At 37.5% G+C, this 27351-nt stretch overlaps 1 protein-coding gene across 6 annotated transcripts in view; it reads right to left on the bottom strand.

Moving 5' to 3' along the window:
- The window catches only part of WDR11 (WD repeat domain 11), a 50554-nt gene extending 23633 nt beyond the window's left edge, over window positions 1-26921 (bottom strand). For 2 of the 6 annotated variants that reach the window (XM_049809542.1, XM_049809547.1), the window contains exons 1-11: window positions 26748-26921; window positions 25620-25731; window positions 18120-18273; window positions 14330-14503; window positions 13004-13190; window positions 10869-11034; window positions 10042-10156; window positions 8882-9077; window positions 6871-6974; window positions 5493-5672; window positions 3555-3639 (exon numbers count right to left, since the gene is read on the bottom strand). In XM_049809542.1, the coding sequence (XP_049665499.1) occupies window positions 3555-3639; window positions 5493-5672; window positions 6871-6974; window positions 8882-9077; window positions 10042-10156; window positions 10869-11034; window positions 13004-13190; window positions 14330-14503; window positions 18120-18273; window positions 25620-25731; window positions 26748-26833 (1559 nt within the window). In that variant the 5' untranslated portion in view covers window positions 26834-26921. Of the gene's footprint in view, window positions 1-3554; window positions 3640-5492; window positions 5673-6870; window positions 6975-8881; window positions 9078-10041; window positions 10157-10868; window positions 11035-13003; window positions 13191-14329; window positions 14504-18119; window positions 18274-25619; window positions 25732-26747 lie in introns of those variants that run through there. The other 4 variants (XM_049809543.1, XM_049809544.1, XM_049809545.1 and 1 more) reach the window with 4 other exon arrangements.
- Window positions 26922-27351: the final 430 nt, after the last annotated feature.

Raw genomic sequence — 27351 nt, 5'->3', positions numbered from 1 at the left:
CTACAGAAACCCAAGACACTTATAATCAAAAGGAAACCTTAACTTAGCTAACTACTTGCACCTGAAACAATAGTCACACATGTAAATTGCAAATCTGGAGACGGTGGTTCAAGTTTTAGTGAAGGAAACAAGTAATGCCTTCTCTACTGAAATATCTCCATTTGCAAAATTTCCTAACAAAAGACACCTTTGTCTACTAGAATTAAGGGTTACATTCAGCTGTAAACTATTTCTCAGACTGGATGCACTCTTTCAAAATATGAAATTCAGGAATTCTAGACATTCAACTTGTCTCAGTTACTTCACGGGTAAGATTCAGCCATTTTGATTAATGTTTCCAATACAAACAAATTACACAGCGTACTGAAGTGGATAAAAACACAGATTACTTTTCTCTTCAGGAATGGATTGTTGTGACTTTATGACAAGGCAGCTGCTACTAAAATCAATTATAAGAATTATAAGAAAAGGAGAACGGTAAAACTGGAAGTCAAACCATATCTTAAAAAATAGCGTATTAAAATCTCAATCATATTATCAGAAAATACTCTCAGCGTCAATTTTTATTATTCAAAAAGAACTCTCCTTGTAATTCAAAACTATTTGTATGGCCTACATGTCCAAAAATGAACAACAGCAATGGAACAAGTTTTTCATTTTTAAGAACAGGAAGGTTAAGAAAAAGAAATTACAATTAAGTGCTGAACATGGTACATCTGAGATAACGGTACATCCTGTAATAGCAACTTCAGAACTCAATTCCGAATACACAGGATTTCATTGCAACTCTGCTTACGCTTGTCAGGTAATGCATATTTACTAATGCACAGAAATAAATCTAGCACACCAACCTGTTGACAGAAGTGGTAGGTATTTTTCATTTATCTTTCCCTACACGAGGAAAGTTTTTTTAACGAGGTGATGAACATTTGCAAAGCAGTTTCCCAAAGGGGAGTCCGAACGCATACACATTCTTGTTACAGTCAGTGAGATTTTAATTTAAAAAATTCAAGCTGTTGCAACCTGAACTAGCTGAGCTTCAGCAAGAGAATGAGAAGCACTGCTTGTAGTCATAGTTATCTATCAGAATAAGCAAAAGTAACAGTGAGAAGCATTGCAGATGCACCACTTTCACTGAACTAGAAGCTACATCGCAGGCATTTTATTTACGTGTCTCAAATATATTCTCCTCTACATTGAAGATGTATTATCATCTCCTATCTTAGCACAATAGCTTAGATTGCTCCACTTACAATACAGAACAGGTATCAGACAAGTTATTTCATGGTTGTTCTAACTCCTCTTAGTAACAACAATTATTTGCATTTCTCTCTATCCTGAAGGAAGAAAGACTGAATTGCTCACAGCTTCTTTCAGCCAGCATATATGCTAGAGTTCCTGTCTGTTTTTTCCCCTCACTTATGCTCCTAGCAGTAGCATGACTGACTTCTCCTCTGTGTCTTCTGAAGCATTTCTGCTGCTTCTTGACTCAGTCTCCTACTAAAAACCAAATTGAACTCAAAGGTAAAGTATTTAGTCACATAATTCTAAACAAGTAGTGAAATAGCTAAGTAATAATCATTGACAAAATGAATATTCAAGGCTACTCATGAGTATGAACTATCCTAAATGAAGGACAGAAGAACAATTCACCCTACTCCTAATCACAATATAGAACTGCAAAGTTTAAAAATAATTAAGAAAAAAAAATATAAAAAAAATCAGCATGTGACTACATAGGTAGCTTCTAAAAAAGAACACTTTAATCTCAAAAGAAAGTCAATTACTAGCACCTAGACAACTCAGTGGCTGTTAATGTAGCACAGTTGTAAAGCACAGTTGCCATTCCAAAGTCCTTAGTGTTACTACATTCTTTTCTTAAACTACAGGGCACTGAAAAATGCTGGCCTTGAGTTACAATTTCAGGGTATTCTCAATTACATAGTAAAGTAATGGTGTTCCCTGAAGGTGTATTTTCAGTTAAAATTGAAATAGAGGCATTATCCAATCTATCTGCATTTTAGAGGTATAAGAATTCAATTCCCACTGAAAGAAAAAATGTCCATGAATGTTAATTATAAAAAAATAAATAAATCCCTATGCCTTATTCTAAATTGCTTTAAGCATTCCCTTGAACTTGTAAAGATTATGTAGAAAGTCACTCAGACCATTAAGAGCGGGACTGAGGCAATTAAAACAAATATTTACAAGAGTTACCCAGATAACACCTTATGACTAAACAAAATTCACAATCACCTGAATTTTTTTCTAAAAATACCATTTGTGCAAGAACAGCTGCTAGAAAGACAATGTATTCTTAAAGTTTTTCTAAAGTTGCAAAACCTTTGCAAAGTGAAAAGCCCAAACTAACCATACTTCCAATAATACATGAAGTCTAAACAAAAGATAAAGAAGTATTTTTTCAAAAGCGTATTTCCTCCTGTCTCCCCATCTTAATTTTTATTATTTCTTTTAATCTGTGAACGTTAGCAGTGGTTTTAATTTTGAATTCTATAATCACCTTAATGAGAAAAAAAGCAGTATCCTCTTGTGCTGCATAACAGGACATAAAATGAAAATAATTTTGTAAGTAGTTAATGGTATGAAACAAAAAAATTCAAATGGTTTAGAACAGAAAGAGAAATTCTATTCTTACAGCGCCTACTAATCACACCAGAAAAGTAAACATACGTACGTGATTTTGGTGGTAGATTCAAAGCAGGTTTCCATAATGAAGTCTTAGAGCTATCTATTCTCAGAGACCTATACTTTTCTTATCTTTTTGTAGAACGAACAATAAAATGAAGACCCTACCCTGATGAATGCTTCATGCCACAACTCTAGTACAAATTTTTGGTAATATTACTACTAAAAATAAATAATTTATTTCCTATGCTTAAATCTGTCTAGAAATATGTATCCAGCGAGCACCATCTTGAATATCTTTGGCATTAGTTACCCACAAAGTTATACCATTGTGTACACACAAACACACAGTACAATAGCCTTAAAACTTACCCTGTTCCTTACTTAGGATGGATAAATACTGAGTGCTGTATTCAGTCTTTAAAATCTTTTAACAATAAAATTATTTTTACTTCGGTTAAGATTAGAACTGTTTCAATAGCAACTTCAGCCCCAAGGGTGAAAAGTAAATAAACCTTTGCATACAAAACATAATTATTTCAAGGACACAATCTGTGAGTCACAACAGTTATATAAACAAGACCCTGTAATAAAGTTTCTTGTCCTAGAAAGACTTCTTTGTACTACAATGCAGTAAAGAAACTGAAGTAGTAGACATGCATCCTAGATCAGCATGTGCAGATACAATTCAAATATTTTGTTCAATGTTATTTTCACTCTAATTTTGTCAGTGTGCTACTGCTTATACATAGCAAAGATACTGTTAGGGCAGACCACTCAACAGGCAATTTTCCTGAACATCATTAACAATTAAACAAGGCACCCACACTGCTAGTACAACGTTAGTTAGATGTTCTAGTATTTGTCTCCCAGAAGGATTATAGCAGGAATTAAAATTAAAATCTTACTTGACTTCACAGGAATGGATGCTTAACTCCTTGTGTAAGAGTCCACTTGTAAGATGAAACACCAGGACAGAGCCATTACTTGTACCTGTAAAAAGGGATTTAAAAAAATAAAATAAAATAAAAATATACAGAGAGATTTGTTTCATTCTTCTCTTCCATACTTTAGTGAAAATGCAGGATTTACAGCTATTTCTTTCTTTTGTCTTCCCTTTTTTTTCTTTTTTTAACACCTGTAACTTATATTTTACAATTTTAGAAGAGGTGTTTTGATTTCTAGTGCTTAAACACCAAACATTAAAACCTCCAAGGTTCTCTGCAGCCAGTAAAATCCATTGGGTCAAGACGTTTTCCTGAACCTACTTCTAGAGCCTATAGAAAATCTGTTCATTCTTGCGTTTTCACAACATACCCAGCTGCAGAAGAAAGGAATGTTTCTTTTTGTTTTGGTTACTCAAGATGAGTAAATGCCTCAAGGAACAGTATTTATTAACTGTTATGCACCAATAATCCCAGGGGAGAATCATGGGTAGATTTTACCAAATCATTTAAGTCATTTGCTTTCTCATCCCTGAAATAATGACCTCTTTCAAATTACAAATCAGTACCTTGGTAGGTATTACCTTCAATTAGATCGAATACCTTCTGAAACACTGAAAGTTACAATTTTCTATTAGACACTGGGAAGACTTAATTGTTCTTCTCTTTTTTTCCTTATACTCCTATCAACTTTATTAAATACAGAGCCATTCAGGTACCTTAAGTCTAGAATGCTGCAGACCTTGCTGTAAATGCACTTTATACCTACCTATTAGTTTCCTAACCTTTATACTTCACCTGTTTTAACAGCTACTGCTTATATAAAATCAAAAGTTACATTTTAGTAGCATCACATCGTGTAATGACAGCTTGCCTACATTTTAGAGTGCAACTGTTAATGGCACTTTTAGCTCAGTAATAATAGAAGTATTATGAGAACCGCACACATACATACACGTGTTAATATGGCGTTTTCATTACTGGAGTGAGATCGTCTTTGGAAGCTCCTGTATAACATTCACTTCACAATACCTCCCTGCCCTGCCTAAAAACTTAAGAAGGCAAAACTATAGCACAGGCAACCTTAAGAATAACAAGAATCTCCCAAGTCTGACTTGCAACACGCACAGTCTTGACTGGGCAGCCCAGAATCAAGTGATACCTTACATATATCAAGAGCACGTTTGAACAACCCAAATCTGGAGGTCTAATTTTACAACCTACTACAATCTTTAAATTACAGCATCTCTGTGTCTACTGTTCCAGTCCACTGACGGGAGAGAAACACAGTAGTCTGTATGGATACACTGTGAAATCCCTGATGTAGTCTGAAAGGGCATGCTAGATAAATCAGATTTAAATAGGGAGAACTCAGAGTTAATAAATCAGGTGCTCACTGGCAACTATTCTAATATCTAGATGAGTTTAACTACAGTTGTAGTAAGACAGAATAGATTCATTCAATAAAAATAATGTGCTTTAGGTGTATTCTCAGGTACTTACATCAGAACAAAAATACTGTCTCTGTTAAGTTCATTTACTTATTCTAGGAATGCCGTGCTGCAGAAGTCTGTATTTACAGATGTTTAGAATGAAGTGAGAGCAGCATGTAAAATGCTGTGTGTATCAAGAGACCAATATCACAGTAAATGAAAAGATAAATACAAACTTGCTAATATATTGCAATTTTTCAGGTAGCATTACTTAAACCCAAGGGACAAAAAAAAGAATGCGAACACTATCATGGATGCAAACTAATATAAGGGTCACTTTCTGTGATTAGATACACAGGATCAAAAGACTGTTTGGTTTTTTTTTTCCCCCTGTATAAGTAACTACATTTGTATTTAATATAGAATACATTATTTTCATAGCAACTAATAACCTATTCAAGGCACTTACCAACAGCAAGGATTGGCTCATACTGTTTAATGTTTTTTGTTGTAAGAGGTGGGCACATGCGGATAGCAAAAGGAGGCAAAGGAAGTCCTGAAAGAAGTCCAGTCAGCAGAAATTTGAGGTGCACTTCTTGCAGAAAAGAACTCTTTAACTGTTCTTCTCCAGCATTTGTGCCTTGCCCTGCTTAAAAATTAAAGCTCTTGTTAGTAGTAAATTTTAATCAGAGATGTTATGGAAAATTATCAGACACAGGAGTTTATAAAATTACAAATAACCTAACATATAAACCAGCAATGTTTATTTAAAGATGCATTCCTTCCTGTTGAACTCTGTATGATGAAACTTTTTGGAAGATTACACTTCTGCTAATTTCTCCAATACTAACCTTCTTTCCTAACACTAACAAGGAAAAAAAAAGCCAAAAAGTAAGGGGGAAAAAAGCGCCAAAAGTAAGGAGGAAAAAAAAAAAGCCAAAAAGGGGAAAAAAGTAAAAAAGGAAAAAAGATTTCAGTCGTCTTCTAGAATTCAAGGGTAGCTTTTTTTTCTCCTTTTGTTTTTTTTTTAAAGTTAGTTACAAATATTTTAAAATTATTAGATCAATTCAAAGACTTATGGCGGTTTAACTCCAAACAGTAAAAACTGAGTGCAATCTACTGGTAGAAATAAGAGTGAATTTGCTCAGATACAACAATAAAGATCGGCACAAAAGAGAGGTAATTCTACTGCTGTATACCTTCTGCAGTCAGCTGTACCAGTCCTGAGTGATGTAAGGCACAAAATAAAAACAGCTATGATATCTGCATTTCCTGTAGACATTGACAAGAGAAAAATCATGCCCTAAATGCCATCTTTAAACATATGAGATGAAGTGCAAAAGAACCTCCCACAGTGGTAATCTGCCTGCACCAGCTAATACAGACAACTTTTACCAAAAGCAATTCTAAATCTGCACCTTTGTATCTCTGAGCAGCACTAGTTGCTTTTCCAATAAAAATGAGTTTTAAAATGTAAAGGTAACCATCTTCATGGAACACTTCTCAATATTTAAGTGTTGGTAGCTATCTAGATTTCACAAAGATGGGATTCATCACATAAATTGCCTTCATCCGTTTAATATTATTTTCAAAAAATGAAGGAGTTTTGGCCAAATTCCATTTTAAATTACTTTTAACTTGGAGGAAATGAGCTTTGAACATTGGTCCTCAACATAAAATCCTCAAAAAGATTAATTTGATAATTTATTTAGCAAACAGGAATTCTTACTATTGAAATTGTACAGAAAATAATTCTAACATATGTAGTTCTTAAGTAAGCCAAGATGTACAATGATTCAAAAATCCTAGAAATGAGTGGCAGTAATATTAGTGAAAAAAATACTTACCAATCATGTTGTCCAATGAGAGGTCTGGAAGTTTATTCTGGAATGCTCCTACAGGAATTCCACAGAATGAGACTGGGGAATACAAAGGTGATGCACTTGAACTGCTGTAAAAGAAATGAAAACAAGTTCCTAATACAAACTGGATTGCCTGGTGACTTAGGTCCTTGATTTTATTTTTTTCCCTAGACTGTTCTTTCAGTATTCCTACCACTTACTACTTGCAGCGTATTTTGAGATTATTCCCACCATCAACTTCGATGATCAACTCTACCAGGAGATAATGCACACAAAAATGTACAAAATTCAAAATAACTTCCATCTTCCTTACAGACCGATTTGTAAGTAATAGAAAGAGACAGATGTATCCCTTGTTCTGAAGTAACCACTGAATGGAGGCTTTTAAATATATTGTGTATTAATATGTAGAGCTATGTTAATGAATACAGAACAATCAGAAATATTTCGACATTTAAGAACAGAGTCCCAAACTTTGAGAACAGTTCTTGTTAACCTATACAAACTTCTTATACAGGTTCCAGATGGCGAAACCCATAACTGAAAGCAATGCCATTCACCTAAACATATCAATCATGAGTGCCTCTGCATATACAGCTACAGCAGAAATGTACAGTATTACCCATGTTTAGAGTCTTGTGAGATATCTATGCATCAGTTTTTGGTGTTATTTTTTCCCCCAATGACTGTGACTGGGTTCCAGCACGATCTCCGTCTAAAAGGGACTCAAACAGCCCTTGCAGCCTTGGCAATCGTATCTTGCTGGTCTAAGGACAGATCTATGTCATGAGCAAAGACCAAAGACTACTGACTGCACCTAGCTGGACACAAAAATGCAGTTTAAGGTACGTACAAAGCCTTTTTCTTTAAAATCTCACTTTAACAGACTTTTGTCTTCAAATTTTCATTAAAGACCATCAAATCCAGCAGGATCAAGAGCTAATGGAGGAAGACTCTTTCAAAATCCATTAAAGACTCTGTGCCAGCTTGAAATATGCTTTACTTTTCAGTACAATCCAACCATATCCAGAATCCTCTAGGCTCAGTGGGTTTTTTTTATTACATTTTTCCTCGTTATATAATCATGACAAAGATGAATGTTTTAGAAATGAGTCTAAGAATACAAGAAGGAAAACCCAGCAACATATGGATCCTAAACAGCTCTCTTGGATACGCATCACAAAGAATCCATCTAACAGTATTTTTGAGAATATCAGGAATAAAAACATTAAATTACTGATGAGCAACAAAAGGATCTATGTTGAAAATCTGGTACTACTGACATTTAAAAGTATACTAAGAATTCTATTTAATTTTTTTTTATGGCACTAAGTTATTTATTTTTTTCAATAGTACTTTCAAAGGTTTATTGCAGCAGCATGACCTTAATACATTGAATGTTCAAAGAACTATACCACTTCATAAAGCATTTTTAGAGAGTGCTCAAATTCTAAAACTCTAAAGGCTTTGTATATAAAAATATTATTTATACCACTGTATTCCAGCCATCTGCTGTGTAGCCTCATATTCCTGTGTGTCAAATTCAAACAAATCCAAGAGAAAACCTTTCCCCTACTAACAATTTAGTCCCTTCCAGACTCATTCTGAAATCCTTTCATGTGACTGAAAGTGAGGGATCCATTCCTGAGGAAAATTACATAGTCTGAAGAAAGCCAAATGAGAAGAAAATGTTTCCTCCCAAAAATGTGAATATTCATTCTATCTTTTGCTTCCTTATTCCAACCCCTTAGTATGGAATTATTTTTTAAAGAAAAAAAGAGTAAATAAGTTCCTTCACTTCCCCAAAGCAAGGGAACTCATCTATTTGGACAATATATTTCATTCCTCTTCCTTTCATTCATACACATGTATAGCACATGTCACACTACCACACATACAAGGATATCACTGTTGCTTTTAGAATATAATTAAATACTGCACACCACTTGTAAACGTAACAAATGGAAGCTTTGATAAGAAAAATAAATCCCATTACCTGTTACGCACATTTCTGCCAGAAATACTGGATTTTAATTCCCAGATCATTACCCTGCCATCACTGACTATGAGAGCTGCAGAATTCTCATTCACTGGGCAACACACCATACTGAAGGGTCGAACCGTTTTTGTTACCCTGATTGCATCACACTGACTTCTTAAATCGTAAATCAACTCTTGAACTGGGTCTGGATCTGTAACATCAACGTCCCCCAAAGGGCAAACAATTAGAGTGGAAAACATATGATGTGATCAATCAACAGAGGTAAATTTGCAGCACGACTGAGCTCTTTGGTTGAAATCCACATGCTTCCTGTGCAACAATTAGGAAAAAAACAATCAAAAACTGTATACTGTTGATCTTGCTGTAGACAATACAGCTCTGAAAAGTTCTCCAAAATGGAACTTTGTCTTTAAAATATCTTATTGCACATGAATCTTGCAAAATCTAAAAAATGACTGGTTCATATCTGGGCAGAAAGTGCATCTGTTCTCCACAATATCAAACTCATTTAGTTTATTGGTATACCTGGAATTATGTAATATAGCTCACTAGAAATTACCAAACTGCCAAAACCAAACCAAACAAACTCTAACCAAAAAAATCACTTACTTACATTTACAGAACTGTTTTCCTTTCTTTTTTCCAGTCTCCTCCACTATATTTAAAAGGCCATTCTTAGTAACATTTCATAAACAGGACAAAGGTTTAATAATTTAGATTTTAATCTAAATTTAAGTCCCTGTCTTAGTTCCAAACCCAATTCTTCCAACTGACCAAATGACTTCCAAAACCTTGTGTTTGCCTGAAAAATGTTTCTTCCTAAAGATAAAAAGAACGCACTAATCATCTTTTATCTAAAACATTCTTGTATATGTGACTATTACGCCACTTGAGGTAATTAAGGTAATTATGGTATTATTTAGTGATAAAGGGATTTTCAGGATATTAATATATCTTATTTTGCACTAAATATCAGAGAAATCAAAAACAATTTGGGGAAAATGAAGCATAAATTTAAATTTAATGTACAAGAGAAAAAAACCACTAGGACTGTAATTCACCATCCTGTACGAGGTGTTATGGTTCATATTGGTGTTATAGTATTAATGAAAATGCCTCAAAGTTTGTTTCTGGACATTTTTGACAAAACTTACCTGGCTCTTCATTTGGAGTTCCAGTTATACTGCAGCTAGATCTGCGAACTCTTAAAGTTATACAACCATTTTCATGTAGGCAAAATAACCCATCACGCTGAAAACAAGGAATTACCTAGGTAAAGAGATAGTACATTATATTGCGTTACCAAAATTTTATCTTTTGCAAAGTACACTTGCAAATGAACATACAACTCCTGATGTATAAGCAAGTTACTAAAAAAGTTACCATTAATGCAACAGTTCAATGAATTTCTTTAGCTATTGTACTTGTGACTAAGGAAGTCAATTAATTAGAGAAATTCATTGAAAAATTTTTTTTAATTGCTTGCTGGTTTGGGTTTTGTTGTTTGGTTTTTTTAAACGTTGATGTACTAATATATATTCCTTTTAGCTATCACTTTTTTTAAAAAAAAAAAAGTTTCTCTTTTGGTATCAGAATTCATGATTCTGAGAGAATAAAGATGCATCAATAAGACCTCAGACTAGACTTAGCTGTCTAATTAAGCAAAGGCTAATCCTCAGAGAACTAGTATTAACTTGTGTATAAGCAGCTTAATAACCAGAGAACAAAATATCCTTTTTCCACAGCACTATTTCCACATTGGTAACTTTTGTAACACCGCAAAATGAAGTGGGTTTACTGCAGAGTTCAGAAAACTAAATTAAACAATGTTTGGTTCAGAGGACATTTTTCTGCCTGATGACCTAATTAACTTCTTTTCATCCTCTAGAACTAATCAAAACACAACTATCAGTGGGTCACGAACTAACATACGATCTTAATAAACTACTACAATAATAGAAACTAATCAAATTTTCATTACCTGTAAGAAAGGCACACCTGTTCTTTCAATTGCAATCACACCCACTGTCTGATTCACTTCCAAGTCAAGAATCAAAATTTCTCTGGGATACAATAACAGCATGTAGTTTCTTTTGGAAGGCAAATATGATAACTGAAGACAGTCATTGAGCGTTACAGATTCAGCACTGTAAAACATCACATATAAACTTCAAGCAAGTTGTGTCAACAATTACTTCAAAATAAAATTAACAGTATAAATTTTCCTGCAGCCACATTTTTTTCAAATATTTCCTATTTTGATAACTAGGCAACTGTAGATTTCCATTTAATTGCTACAGCAGTGCAAAGCATCACTGACCTTCAAGAGACACACACTCTGTTGACTTTTATCTAAATAAGATTATACAGTAATTTTTAAAATAGCAAGTGATTCAAATGGAACAAGTGTAATTCTTGCACATCTCAAACACAAAGCAATTCAATTATGAACAGTCCTAGCTGTCATGACATTTACTGGTATTCATGGGAAATTACCCTTAAACATACTGCTTACTTCATTTTTTATATTATTATGCATCTTTCTTTATTTTGAAATGAACTGAACTAGCCTATCAAGAATACCAGTTTTCAAAACTCAGAGAAAGTAGCAAAGAACAGTAAAGTTCATCATTTTGTTGAATGTTAACAGAAGATTGGCTGCAAGGTAAAGAGGTTCATTAGGTACATGCATTCCTATGAACTGTACTTAGGTCACATTGAAGAAAAACATCATCATACTGTGCTCAGTTTTGAAAGCCTCTGAACTCATTTAGTGTATCATCCCTTTTGAGGGGTTGCGTTTGTTTTTAATCTCCTCATTCCACCACACACTAACCCCCCCCCCCCCCTTACACACTTCTTGCATCTCACTCCTTGCTTCAGGAATATGAGTCTACTTTTGCCTGCAATCACTCTACCAACAATCTCCTGCTCCTCTTTCCTCAAAGTTTTCCTAAACTCATATAAAACCACATATATCATTGCTGCTACAATTTTTCTTCCCTTTTCCCCGTTCTAGTCTTTTCAGGTGTTCTGGATGGAAAAGGAGTGAGAAAAGAGAAGACTATCATACCTTTGGTAATATTCATATACAACTTAAAATGCAAACAGGAGAATGTAGAAAAATAGTATCTGTTCATCTGCTGTTATTACAGAGCGTACATAAGGCCGCAGCAGTATACTCTCTCAGTATTTGCAAAATCAGGTGTTCTGTCTGATGCAGCACAAATCAGGCATCATAGAACACAAAATTACAAGATCACGCCCATTAACTTCATATAAAAATCACTATTTCTTAAATGATTACCAGAGGAGGTATCAACAAGTCTTCTCTGCAATCTGCAATTTAAACACTGTATTAAAACAGAGTATAAATTTCATATCTGCACTAAATTTTGGTGTCAACTGCTAACTGATAATACAGTCTGATTAGTTTGTTCTCACATTCACTAGAGCTTTGAGAAATACTTTTATTACTCAAATAGAAAATGCAAAAGGAAAAAAAAAAAGAATTCTACCACACAAGAAAGTGGCCTAGAGAATGTCTAACAAAAATCATCTCAAAATGCAACAACCTTAAAGTCAGAAAATAGACAAGTAGACATGTATAAATTATAATTTTATTTATACACTATTAACTTAAAAAACACCTCCTACTGTAGTAGCATGTACAGAATAATTCTTCTCAAATATCAGTACTTACATAATTTTTATTCTCTTATTATATATCCCTTCTCATTCCACAATTGAAATGAATTATGTTAGCCCATTTTCATCTTTTTTTTTTTTTTTTTTTTCCCCCTAAGATGCTTCTGAATTTACACCTGCATGAAAATCTGTTAGTGAAGGGAGAACATTATATCATTAACTTGTATAAAACATGCTGGGATGATATGGCTGTTTTTATGAACAGGCTGTTTTTATGAACAGAACTGGATGAATGACTCTCAATGTTATATTCTTAAATAATGTCCTCATATGAGCTATCCACCTATCTGCCCACCCCAATGAATTTTCTTTTTTTAAACTAATTACCTTACAGGCTTCAACCCAATTATATCTATAAAATATATAGATATACAAAACATTATCTGAGAAGAAATATTTGCAACCTACCTTGGTTTTTCATTACTGATTAAGATTTTTACTTTATCGAGGGCCTTTTTGGCCCCCGTAGCAGCAGCCAACTTGTTGTGAGAAGGACTGGAATGGGGACTAGAGATGTAAACTTTCTTTCCTGAGCTGGCAGGAGCTTTGGAAGGAGAGAAGTCAGAGATGAAGACTATTCCTTCACTGGTGAGCACTGTACCAAGAAAAACAATTTTTATTATAGCAAAATACAATCTGCAATTTGATTGTGGCATTCCATTGTAATGAAATTTTGGTGGGGAGAAATGCTAATAACTTTAATAATACTGTATTAGGTAGAAAACTCGTAATTCTAGACAACCAGTACCTTCTACTGAAAGAGCAGCAGATGGTACATTACAATTAATTAATATCCACACAACTCAATTTTTCAAAATTGACACTAAAAAAATACCATGGAGATTACTGGCAGAAACCTCTTGGTTGTTCAGAACAGTTACTCTCTCTCATCAACTATTTTTCTTAAAGCTTCACAATGCAAATAGAAGGCAGGGTTGCTCACATTGGCTGTATCACCATTTTTTGTTCTCATGCAGAGCATGGCTCAGAGAATCATTAACTCACATTATTTATGTTGCAGCATAAAGATTCAGCTAAGCTGTAAAGATGTAGCTAAGATTTTACTACCTGATTATAGAAGGTTGAATGGTATGGCAGAAAAAAACCCCAAAACACCTACAAAGCCTGGAAACTGCACTGTCTCATTACAGGTCAGAAATTAAAGAATGAAATGGTGACTCTGTTATTTCTCTTAGTTTCTTTCTGCTAAAACGTGAATAAATCTGCACTACATCCCCCTTGACATATGAATTGCTTCTGAAACTGATGCTCACACTTTATTCCTTTAAAAAAAATTCCTTTCTGTTGAAAATAATGTTTATTCTTAGTCTACTCATCTCACTGGATTCTCCCTCAGCATCCATCCTTTTATAGCTTTTTATGGCGGTTTAACAGGGCTCTCTATACTTGGCTTCCTCCAGCTCCCTACCCCTATCTACACACTTTACACTGTCTTTTGTAAAGTCTCAGACATTTCTTTTCAGATCTCTAACTTCTCTACTCGTGCCTACTTTTCCCTTCCCCCCACACAATGGCATCTTATTTTAGAAGATTCCATATTGGCCAAAGACTCCTCGTCTTTTTTGAGACTTCTTGGCATTTGTGATGTTGAATCAAATAAATGTTGAGTCTCTCCAATCCATTACTTTTAATCTCAATATTAACATTTTAGTTTAACATTTTTTTCCTGGTCACACACATTCAGGTCACACTATTTTATACATACAAACTTACAAGCTAAGTGTGATGGATCAAAGGGGTCAAATGAAAAAGACAGGATATTTTCAGCATAACTTTTCTTCCAAAGTTTGGTGCCCGTGTCTGCATTCCACAGCACAATATAGTTAGGTGGGTGAACTGCAAGCAGTAAATCTCTAGAAGCATCTTGATTCCACAACCACTGCATATCTGTCAAAAGAAAGAAGGAACAGTGACTTTTCAAAAAAAATTTTGTTCTATTTTAAAACTATTCTTCTATAATACCTCATCTTTAAAGAAATGAATAGTGACTTGTTAGTAACAAGATGCTTCTATTTCACAATTCTAAAAAATAAGTTCCTTTTATGGACTGAATTTATGTTTTTAACAAGCAGCAATAAACTGAGTTACACACGTCCACACAGACACGCACAAGCCACATCCTATCTGAAGAACTCAGATCTTTTCAGCCAGTGAATTTCTATCTGAAACAACATACCATACTGTACAGAACCACTGTAAAATCAAAATGAAAAGAACCACACACCATCCCAATTAATATTTGGGGTGACACCATGAAAAATAACACCACCCCAAATTAATATTTGAGACAATATCAGTATTGAACCTGGAAACAAAGGTCTTCTCCACTTCAAATACTTTTTAAACAGTCGCAAGTTCAAGAGTAAAATGAAACTGACTGTAACACACAATCAAGAATACACATACAGTGCTTAAATACTAGGGTCAGTCTGAAGAGGTATGGTTGCCAATCATCACGGCTGGGCATCATTGAACCATTTAATATAAACGGACATAAAAGACTATGTTTTCTGTCAATAAGAACAGAGAGACACCTCAGTTACTTGAAAGAAGCTGGTATTAGAGCTACCTATATGGTCCGTGGGTCAATGTTTTAGACAATAGAAAGGGTCAGGCAGGCAATGGATGAAGTGCCCCCAGTCCAGCTCCTACCACTCACTGCGTGACCTCACTAAGTCACAGCTTCTACACCACATTCATACACATTAAGATGCTGAAAAAAAATTCCTTCCTCAGCCGTTCTTGTTTTATCAGTACAGCTTTTTCAGAGCTAGTAAGTGCTTCTCCCTGGGTTTCGGGGGGGGGGGGGGGGGGGGGGGGGGCAGAATCCAGCCATGTGTGTCCTAATCAGTTACACTGTAAGTTAACAAAAGGTTAACTCCTTCTCAGCTGAATGCAGAGTTTGGATCAAATAAAGAAGAGTGCCTTCCACTGATGCACCACGTTTCTCCTCATTGAAACAGTGAGGCTCCAGCTGTTACCCTACAAAGCTCTTGCAGATAACACAGAGAACCAGCAGATCACTCTGGTGCTCAGATCTCTGTATTTGCACCATTTTTTACAGGCTTGTAAAAAGCCAGAGGCCTCAAACAGATGGAAAGGAAAAGAAGCTGCTTTTGTTAGAGGTTATTGCTGAATCAAATCAGGGACTGAGACCAGAACAGAATTTTAATTCTGTTGCTTATTAACTTTTTTTCTCACCCAGCAGATTGGAAAGCCTTCATTGCAACTGAAAACCTGCAGAAATCTTCAAATGGCACGGTCAAAACTCCACCAAACATTCAGTGAATTGGTGTCAGGAGTAAATATAATGCAACTTATAACAAACACACAAAAAGGAATAAAACTAGTAAAATTAACTGCAGTCAATATAACAAATTTTCAGTGTCCTACTATCAGACTTACAATACTGTATCTACTTTCACAGGATTTATAAAAACAGAATAATAACAAAAGCCAAACAACTTGATTTCATAAGTGGGCTTTCAAACAACAGAATTGAAAATAAAAAACCCCCACATATAACACAAGCATCATCACAAGCTTTTAAAATAGTCCAAATAACTATGAATTATTGTTAGAAAGCCATTATGGTAGTTTCTTGGTGGGGGCGGGAAGTGTTCTAAATTTTACTTCAGAAATAATTTGTAGACATATCGCTAGCGTGGACAGCAGTAGCAATGAACAAAAATCCAGAACATGCAGCAGAGCATGTAGATGCTGCTGTACTTGGGGAGTTATCCCTCCCAGCTAATTCTGAAAGAACCAGTCTGATGCTGGAAGCAGTCCACTGGCAGCATCTGCTCAGGTACTGGAAGCGGACCGGCCACAGGACCACGGCCACAAAGCTAACCAGATTCCACCAGCCTAGCCAGTCAGCTCCTGGTCAGCTCTGTTAGGGGTGGTGCCAATAGACAAAAGAGTGCCTACCACAAGTAATTAGAAGCAAAACCCCAAGTTTTACAATAGTAGGAGAGTACTACTATCAGCTACAAACTGCACCTATTAAAGCAATAGTAAAACTGATACCGAGCGTGTGATGCACCAAGCAATGAAGCCTAGATCTTTTGAGTCCCTCCTTCTGAGTCCTAACCACTACCTTAACTTTTTCATTGACAAAGTACAAGATGCTACCTAATGAAAGGGAGCATTTGATGGATGACACCTTACTAATAGATGAGCACAAAAAGAAGCAAGGATAAAGACACTTCATTATTCCTTTCCAATATCTCTTAATTGTGTTATACCTGGCCAGTGGCTACATTTTCCATTCTCTCTCCTTCATCAGGCCAATTAAGATAGTACTGACCTCTATGCCAGGCTTCTAGACATTTCTCCCTCTAGCACAAGCAAACATAAAACTTCTATAGCTTACATCATCATAAATGCATAGCTCCTTTCTCCAGGCTTTCTTTGTTTGTTCGGGGTTTTTTTGTGGGATTTTGGCTGGTTGGTTGGGTTTTGCTTTTGTTTTTCACTTTCCCCAGAGACTTGTGAAATTCCTGAATGAGATCATGATTTTTTTCTCTGGTAATGGCATAAAGAGTCTTCAAATATCCAGCTGCCCAGAACTCTTGGGGTAGAGTTTACTGGGTATTTTTAAGACCTTCTCAGCTGCACTGGGCTACCACCCACAGAACAGAATCAAAAGCAGCAAATACCACCGCTAACTTCCTCAAATAAAAGCCAGCACCAGTTATTTATACCATCTCAAAATTTCCTCTTTCTCTTGACTGTGTTAACTCTTACCATTTATGTCCACTTAATTACACTTGAAACCTAATTCATGTGTCATACTCAGTTTCAAGACCTCATACTACCAACTCTATGTGAAACCTACCTTATTTACAATTGTCTTCTACACTAAAATTTACACGGTATCTTGTTCTTTCTCCATTGCACTTTTAATATTGCTACGCATAGAAAAGCCTCCCTGCTGCTGTGAATCAGACAACTGCACAGATTTTCAAAAAACCCTTCTCTTTAGTTATATTGCAAATGTATGTTATCTTGCTAGCATATTTGATCAGAATTAGCTATATAATGAACTACCTAAATAATTATCAAAGTATATGTACATAATCAAAACTCTTAACTTACAGCAATGTCATAACTGTTAAAGTACTACACCACTACAGATGGCATTAACATGCAGGTGCAATGCAAACTGCACTACATCCGCAATTCAAAAGCAGGAAGATGCACTTGACACTGTAAATATTATTATTTCAATCAATAACATTAATAAAAATAGATTCTAACTTTTTTGTCAGAAGATCTTGGAAAATATTACCGTAATGAATTATATCTCACAGCATCCCTCTGGGAGACAGTAAATCTTACATTTACACATAAAATAAGTAAACAAACATACAGAAGGCTAGTAATCGCAACAGTAAAATTCAATGGCAGAACTGAGCATAGTTTACAAAACCTATGTGATGGATTTGTACACAATGCTCCACAAAGTAACTTCCATGCAAACATCATGCACTATCATTACCTTGAATTGGTTTTGCATGTTCTTGTATTTCACAGCGAGCTGTTCCTGTTGCCACATCCCATACAATTATTTTTCCAGTAACATCAGCAGAAGCTAAACGTAAAGAATATGGAGAGCCAATATTGTGATGGTAATTTTCTTTAGCCCATTTAACCTGAAGATACAGATGATAATTGGTCAAAGGAGGCAAACATATATAACAAAGACACCATACTTCATATTTTCAGGTGGATAAACAAATAACAAAAAAGCATAGTAATAGCTAATGTTAATAGCATCTGTGTAGACATACCTTTAACCTACGATCCACCATGCATATTTAAGGTATGTTGCAATTGTGCTGCATGACTGCATGATTGATATTTTCAAATTACATAAATCAACAGTCCTTGTTCCTGAAGGTAACTACAACAATCCATAAATATATGCTATATATATATATGTAAAAAGTTTACTCAAATATTTAGAAGAATCTCAATGGCAACGTTTAAGGTTCTGTGGGCATCCGCAAACCTATACCCACTGATTTCCAAACAAACAAAAGTTTACCACCGAACTTTTATATACATCTTAAAACATGTCATTTTCCTAATCTGTCAAATACAAGTATATTATGGTGTTGGGGAGGACGGAAGGTTAGTTTTTCATCTATGCGTTGCCTCTTGTTCAGCTATTGCTGACATTTGCTATCTTTTTCATCCTTTTCAGCACGTTGCCACTGCTGATTTCCACATACCACTTCCTGGCTTGGGATTTCAAGCTGCACAGGCTTGCCAGTTGGTGATACTTACAAAAACTACACGTCTTGAAATTTGAAACATTCTGTCTACAATTCTCCAGAAATTATAAAGAGATAACACTGGCTCCGTCCTTATCTATTCAATATGGACTTGTTTTGCTATCTGCTTTAAAGGCAAACTTCTGCCCCTAAAAGAGGCTGAAGATACTAACAGAATAGAGAAACCTTAACGCTAAGCTAAAGGGAATTTACCTGCTACAAAAATGATATTGTAGCTAGCTAGCTGTGTTCTGTCATAGTACGCGACAGAGAAAGGATGAGGCCAAACACAACACTTTTTGCAGATATTGAAAGCAAGACATTAAAAGAAATAGAATTATCATTAGCACCACTAACTTTGCAACATGAATTAGATTTATAACAGCATTCAGAAGACTGTAGCCACCTTTGTGCTACCCCTCTCAGAGGTGTGACCAGGATGCATCTCAAAAGCCTAGCTGAATAAATTAAACAAACATTAAACATGTAGAGCAAGCAATCTTCAAAGAGCTCTAGCTATAAACCCAAAGTGTGTTTCTACCAGAATAACAAAGAATTCTTGGGAGACTCTCCTCTACCTTCAAATTTCAGTGTTGCAATTCCTGCTTCCCTGCTGTTCAAAAATATTACCCATGAGGATACCTGCATGTAGCTATGTAGCTATTAAAAAAAAGTAATTATAGAAAACTGCAAAGCTGTTTCTTCTTCAGTGAAATATGTATTACTTTGAAGCAAATTCCAAGCCTGGAAAGCATCATTTCCCAAGGGAGGACTTGTCACCAAGCTATGAACAACAAAAAGGAGACCTTTAACACAGCCAGTCTCAACCAGAGCTCATGTGGCTTTCTAAGACCATAAGCCTTCTTTACGCACTGTAGTTGCACTGCTCCAGCAAAGTCCCCACACATGACCTGATCCCTCTGCTAAAAGAAATTATTTTCTTACTGTACTGGTCCCTGCCTCTCTACCCTGACTTCAAAATACAGAAGAGTTGGTCAGAAACAGGAAACAGAGTTGAAATAGTTTTTAATTTTCACAGTCTATCTCACCTGATTAAAAGAACTTTATTATCACTGTTTATTAGCATATCAGAACAGGCACAAATGAAATTTCAATCCTCAATCAAAAAATTGCTCCTGTAATTACATTTTATTTCGTAAAAATACTCTTTCAACTACTCTTTGTAAAGGTACAAAAAAAAAAAATATCAGATATAATCCACTCCATACAAAGTTATCGGTATCCCACAAACACCATCTGGACATACGGACAACTAACATGGATCCATTTTCACTAAAACCATTACCTATTCCAGACACTGTTACAACAGCCAAGGGCCAGGAAGTATTTAAAGAAAAGTAGTTAAACAGACTATAGAAGTATTATGAAACAATAGCTTTTCTCTTTGCTTTCTTATTGTAGATAGTGGTGTGTTTTGAAATTTTTCAAATCTGATGCAGGGATTTTGGGGAAGATCCCCTGTAGACTGAGTTTGCTGGTGTGAACCTCTACACAGCAGACTTCTTACAGATCCCTTCCAGCTTATCTATGCTCTTAGCATTTAAAAACAACAAAAAAATGTCAGTTAGGAATTGAAGAAAATTTCTTACAAATGCACATATAGGTATCTGCAATGATCATGGCCTCATAATGTAGTCGCGGTTTAACCCCAGCCAGCAACTAAGCACCAAGCAGCCACTCACTCACTCCCCCGACCCAGTGGGATGGGGAAGAGAATCAGAGGGGGGAAAAAAAAAGTAAAACTCATGGGTTGAGATAAAGACAGTTTAACAGGACAGAAAGGAAGAAAATAATTATAATAACAATAATAATAAAATGACTAATAATAATAAAAGAATTGGAACACAGAAAACAAGTGATGCACAATGCAATGCTCACCACTTGCTAAGCAATGCCCAGTTAGTTCCCAGGCAGCAATTCCTCCCAGGCCAACTCCCCCCAGTTTATATACTGGGCATGATGTCATATGGTATGGAATATCCCTTTGGACAGTTTAGGTCAGCTGTCCTGGCTGTGTCAGGATCAGAAATATGATCAGACCTTCTACTCTGTTTGGACACTGGAGTGGCATTTCTCCTGGAAGAATCCCCTTTTGTGGTTATTTTTTCCCCTCACAACTCACGTACCCGTCCATCTACGACTGAGGTAGGTTTTCCATCCCACTCCCTCACGTCCTCTCTGTGGTCACACAAAACCACAGGGCACCTCGTGGTGTGTACTTTCTATATTCTCTCTCTTGGGCAGAGGAACACTCACTCCTAATAGCTGAGATACTGGTCCGTACAGGTGAGGAGTAGGACACATCCTCTTTGAATTGCTGGAAAACCCAGGACAGCTTCTCCACAGCCGAGATGCAGGCTCGTAGGGAGGAAAAGAGGTTTTCTTCATATTGCTGGAGCTGGCGAGTCATTTCATCCACCGTTGGTGCCTCTTCATCCTTCCAGGTCAGTACTGCCAATGGGTTGGCATACGATGATGTTGCGCTCCGTACAAACTTCCACCACATGCATCATGTGCATTGGACTTCGTCTGGACCTCTGGGTAATTGTGGGTTGTCCAAGTCATAATAAATCGTGTCTAGCATGGCTAAGTCCCTCAGGTACTGGATACCTCTTTCCATAGTGGTCCACTTGCCTGGTTGATATGGAACATGTTCCTTGAAGGGGTACCTTTACTTCATGCTTGACAGGAGCCACCTCCAGAAGCTAGATGAGGGCTTGTGTCCCTTTTCCAATTGCCTTGTCAATGCCACTTTCCCTAGAAAGCGATCCCAGCTGCTTGGCTTCCCTACCCTCTAATTCCAGGCTACTAGCCCCATTGTCCCAGCATCGGAGCAGCCAGGTGATAATGTGCTCACCTGGACGATGGCTGAAATGTTTTCACAATATCCCACAACTCACTCAGGGATAGGGATCAGGAGATTACCTCTGGTTCTGCCTCTTCCTCCTGCTCTCGTGATGACCCTGGTTCATCTTCATCCCTCACTAAGTGAACTGATTTTTTTGTATATTTCTTCTTCTATATGGGGGCAACTGATACTGGCAGGGGTTGGTTCTCTGGTTCAGCTGTAGTGCCTGTTGCTGGAGCTGGAGTGGCCGCAGTGCCTGTCATTTTGTTGTCAGATCTAGAGACCTTCTCTTCCCCTTGAGGGTACTGAACAGCATTGAACATGGCTCAGTAGGCATGGGCCAGGCCCCAGCACATTGCAGTGATTTGTGTCTCCCTGGAATTGCCAGGGTGACATCATACTTTTTCCAAATGTTCCACTAGTTTTTCAGAATTCTGCACTTGTTCAAGGGTGAAGTTCCAAAATGCTGGAGGTGCCCACCACCCTAGGCATTTGCTCATACTATCCCACACAGCCTGCCTCAGGGAAGATCTCTGGGTGATATTCTTAAATAGTTGTTTAACCCTAAACAAGACCTGAACCACATTCAGGAGCATGCTAGTTCCTAGCAATAGGATCATGCCAGCTTCAACATCCCAAGGATACTCAAAATTTTCAAAATTCTCAGACGCTATTGTAATTAGCCTGGAGGAGAAGGGGAAGGGGAAGAAAGGTGTTTCACCCAAAGATTGGCGCTCTGAGGAGAAAAGGAAAAGGGTGTAATTATTAATAGTTTCCCACAGATGGCTCCCGAAGTATACATTAGACAACAATGATGAGTACAAATACCGGATTAGTCCCACAACCGATAATTTTATCATACCATATCATACCATAACAGTGTTACAGTGTACATCAAAGCAAAAACCTTAATCCACCTCCCACAGATGATAAGCAGCAGCACAGGGACTATATACAGCAAGTGAGGTGATACATAACTAAAAATGAGCGCCACAACTCTAAGAGTCAATAAATCAACATTGTGACCACCCAGTGACTATTAAACTAACATAATGAATGCTTGTAACAAATTTGTTTTAACACGCTCTGGTCAGATCTGTTATCTCAACCCTTCATGCCCCACGTTGGGTGCCAAAAAGGACTGTCATGCTTTAACCCCAGCCAGCAACTAAGTACCATGCAGCTGCTCACTCACGCCCCCCACCCAGTGGGATGGGGGAGAGAATGAGAGAAAAAAAAAAAGTAGAACTCATGGGTCAAGACAAAGACAGTGTAACAGGACAGAAAGGAAGAAAACAATAAAAATTATGATAATAATAATAATAATAATGAAATTACAATAATAATAAAAGGACTGGAACCGACAAAACAAGTGATACACAATGCAATTGCTCACCACTCACTGACCTATACCCAGTTAGTTCCCGAGCACCGATTCCCCCCAGGCCAACCACCCCCAGTTTATATACTGGGCATGACGTCACATGGTATGGAACATCCCTTTGGCCAGTTTGGGTCAGCTGCCCTGGCTGTGTCCCCTCCCAACTCCTTGTGCCCCTCCAGACTTCCGGCTGGCTGGGCATCAGAAGCTGAAAAATCCTTGACTTAGTCTAAATACTACTTAGCAACAACTGAAAACATCAGGGTGCTATCAACATTCTTCTCATAATAAAACCAAAACATAACACTATACCAACTACTAGAAAGAAAATTGACTCTATCCCAGCTGAAACCAGGACAAATGTCTACTTCTTAAAGCAGAACAGAACTTCTCTTCATTTTTCCTCCTCATAAATTTGTCATTTTCTTACAGTCTATTTCTGTTAATAAAGCACCAGATAGTGATTTTGAAAAATTATCTTATAAATTACATAAAAACTATTTGGATTTCAGCATTTGGTTTCCTACTGAAATAATGTTACTTCTCAAAGCTAGCGAATGTAACTGAAGCACGCTAAAACGCTATCACTAGATAGATCAAAAACTAATTTTGCTACAACTTCTTATCTAACCTAAGTGGAAATTTTAAAGCAGAGTCATCATTATAGCTGCTACCTCTGTACCACGTACATTTTCTATTTTTTTTTTTTACACAATTATAGACATTGGAATTGATTTATTCATTTTAAAGGGTTGCCTGAAGACAACTGAGGCTAAGGATAAGCTTACCCAAACAAATTGCCAAAAGGAAAGCAAAGGTATTGATTAACGGAGTGCCGCTTGCTCCATGGTTGCTGTTGTGTACATACCTTTGCTCTGAGATAACAGAAATAACCTCTCCTTATTGAGAGTCAGGTAAATTGCCTCACATTTGTCCCCAGAGAGATTATTCATATCAGCAGCACAAGCTCTAAGCTGACAGCAATGTTTGGGCAACTCTGACAATCCTCAAAATTCAGTGAAAGATTTGGGCAAGTATACAAACATGCTGGAAGAAATCAGTTTCCGGTCTTTTGTACATTTTAGCATTATTATTAAACATGTCACAGCACACAAGTCTCAAAAAATGACATAAAGTATGTATTTTGAAACCTAACCCTTCTACCTTCCTTTTTGCCAGTCAGTTTCAAAATTCTCTCTAATCAAGCAAAACTAATTCCTAAACCTTACGACCATTTTTAAATGCTACAGTATCATTATCTATATGGCTCCTGGCCAAGATCTTGTATGGATCTGTAACAGTTTTGCCCTACCCCGTATTTTCACCCAGGATAGGAACAGTTTGTTTATTATTATAAAAAAGCGCACCTGGACTCTGTAGCACAGAAATACATTATACTATATAAAGATACATAAACACCACCACCTGTGTAACTACTGAATGTACTGAAATTTTAAAACAATTCACCAAAAAAATTGAAGCTCTTCAGTATGCAGAAAGACATCATCAGAACATGATGTCGCAGAAGTCAGTAAATTATCAAACCCAAAGACAAAATAATTGTGTTTAATTTTAAAATACCAAAGTGGCCTTTGTGATATAGTATTAGTGCATCTATATGAAGATGGCTTATTTAAAGGAAATTACACATGGGGAAAAAATAGCGTGCAATTTCCAGAAGGCATATTCAAACTTCTTCTTTTACTACAAAAAACCACCAAAATCTCCCTATTTAAAAATCTGTTTTTCTTCATAAATTACTGACTGCCTTCTAATATAGCATTTGGGCTAGGGACTGTCAAACATTACATCTGCCAGCCAAACGCTCCGATAAACCCTGACTGAATCAGTCATTCTCCACAGTCAAAGAAATGATGTATCAAAGAAATACATCCTGTTCCAGACTTGACCCAATGTCAAATGCTCCGCAATTTCAAGTCAAGAACCTTCAAAGGAAAGTACAGGTACCCTACACTTAAGCTTAAATTTTAGCCATTTTTTTATCGCTAAAATAAATGTTTGGGTTTGTCTGCTGTTGTTCCTTTTCTATAGATAGGAACAGAAGTAAAAACTACTAAAAATTTCTAGTGGAATGCTATACTGGTTACCCCCACAACAGGAAAGATCAGCAAGGGCATCAACAAAGAGATTCATCTGATATTTTGTAATGTTCATTTGAAATTCTGTCATGCTAAGAGCTTTCTTAGAAACATTTCTGTCTGCGCTCTATAACACTACCAAACGCTTCTGTATATTCCATGCATTCTACAAAGGTATACATCAACCTCAGCTCAAATTCCAGCACGTATGGGTTGATTTAGCTGTAAAAGAGGTCACGTAAAATACGGGTATTTTACAACAGAATTTATGTGAAAATCAAGTGCAACAGAATGTCAAGTATTTACAGTGTTTTAGAAAAATAATATATATACCAGAATCAAGTAATATACATTAAAAACATGTACGTCTCACCTTGACAACACTAGCTTTGTGTCTTTCCAAAACCTGTAAAGTCTGAGCAGTATTGGCATCAACTATCAGCACAAGAGAATGACATCCATATGCAATCAAACCTTGCCAGCCCCTAGAAAAGCATATATCATCATCATCAAACAAGAAAAAAGAACAAAAAGCATTTCACATCAAGAATGAGGCTTTTTTTGGCGAGTTGAATGCATGCTACTAAACACAAACATCAAGCAGTAAAAATTATTTAATAATATAAAACTCAAAAGCATTATAAAATGCCACTGCTGCACTGTCTGCTGAACCACTTGCTGATGGAACCCTAAGCCACTGCAAATTACCTATAAAACTCCTCTTCTGTAAATTTAAGACTTCACATAGGAATTCATGAAGAGCATTCCCAAATTTTTTATATAAGCATGCAGGTAAGCAATATATTTGCAATTGTATAATTGCCTTTTTTTTTTTTAAAAAAAAAAAAAGGCAAAAAAGGAGGATGTGAATAATTGTTACAGTAATAGTGAAAATCTGCTGAGGCTTTTCTGACTTCAGGAGAGGTTGATGCGGCCACTGATGACAATTATAAAGCTGTGGTGAACACCAAGCATGTGGGGACAAAGGAGGAAAAACTAAGTTTCAAACTAAAAACTTCAGGGAACTGCAGTGTTCGCTGCCTTGCAAGCCAACAAACCTAAAAGCCACAGTTTTAAAAGAACAACTCGGTTCAGCTCATTTATGTTCTCTCCCTAAGATTCAGCAGTATTAGGGTAGTGCTTTACAGCACAGCTGGGTGAACTCATCGTTCAGAGCAATGAATACAAAAACCCAACATATGTACTGGCTTTGTACATCAAGTCAGGGGAACAGACACCAGAAGAAGCTGCTCTGACCCCTGCAGCTCACCTGCACCAGCAAGACCCCTGCCCAGAGAAGCCAATGCCATTGCCAGCAGGGACTAGCCCACGCTCATCTACGGCCACGGCTTCGTTCTTCCTCGAGAGCCGGGCAGCAGCAGCTCCCTGCCGAGGGAAGGGCAGCGGACGAGACCCGGCGGCCGCCTCAGCCGCCCCTCAACCCTCCCCGAGCCCACCACACCGTCCACCGCCCCCCAGGCCCCGCGGCCCGGCCCCTCACCAGTCCGCCGCCCCCCTGTTCGGCGCGCTGAGGGCCCCCGTCAGCGTCCGCGCCGGCAGCTTGATGTTCACCGTGAAGCGCTGCATGGCCGGGCTGCAGACAGACGGCCGGGCGATCCGAGCACCGGGCAACCGCTGAACCCACCGAGCCGCGGCCCGGCCCTGCACCAGCGCCTCCTGCCGCAGGAAGCGCCGCTCTGCGGCCTGTACCGCCGGTCCGTACCGCCGGGCTCCGCCGGGGCCCCGCGGCTCGGGAAAGGCAGTTCCGGGGCCGGCCACGCCCGCCGCCGCTCGGAGGAGCTACGCTAGGCCGGGGCGGTCAGCCCTGACCCGGGCCGGGCTCCTCAGGGGGGAGGCTGCTCGCTTCCCGCCATCTCGGGTGTCTGGTGTCCAGCCCGGCCCGCGGTGCCTCAGGGTAAACGCTGAACAGCCACCCCGGACCTGGGGCCACGGGGTTTTTTCCTGGCTCGGGGGGCTTTAAATCACACAGCCTGGAAGGAAAAGGGGCCGTGGGGGTGGCTGGGGCCCCGTCTGCCTTCACCGAAGAGCTCCGGGGAAACCTGGGCTTGTGGGGAGCCCGCGACTGGGGCGGCCGAAACGCCTCA

This window comes from Accipiter gentilis, chromosome 9 (assembly GCF_929443795.1).
Source record: "Accipiter gentilis chromosome 9, bAccGen1.1, whole genome shotgun sequence".
NCBI classification, from domain to species: domain Eukaryota; kingdom Metazoa; phylum Chordata; class Aves; order Accipitriformes; family Accipitridae; genus Astur; species Astur gentilis.
Note: the sequence above shows the minus strand (reverse complement) of the source record. Positions and strands in the feature narration are given on the sequence as shown.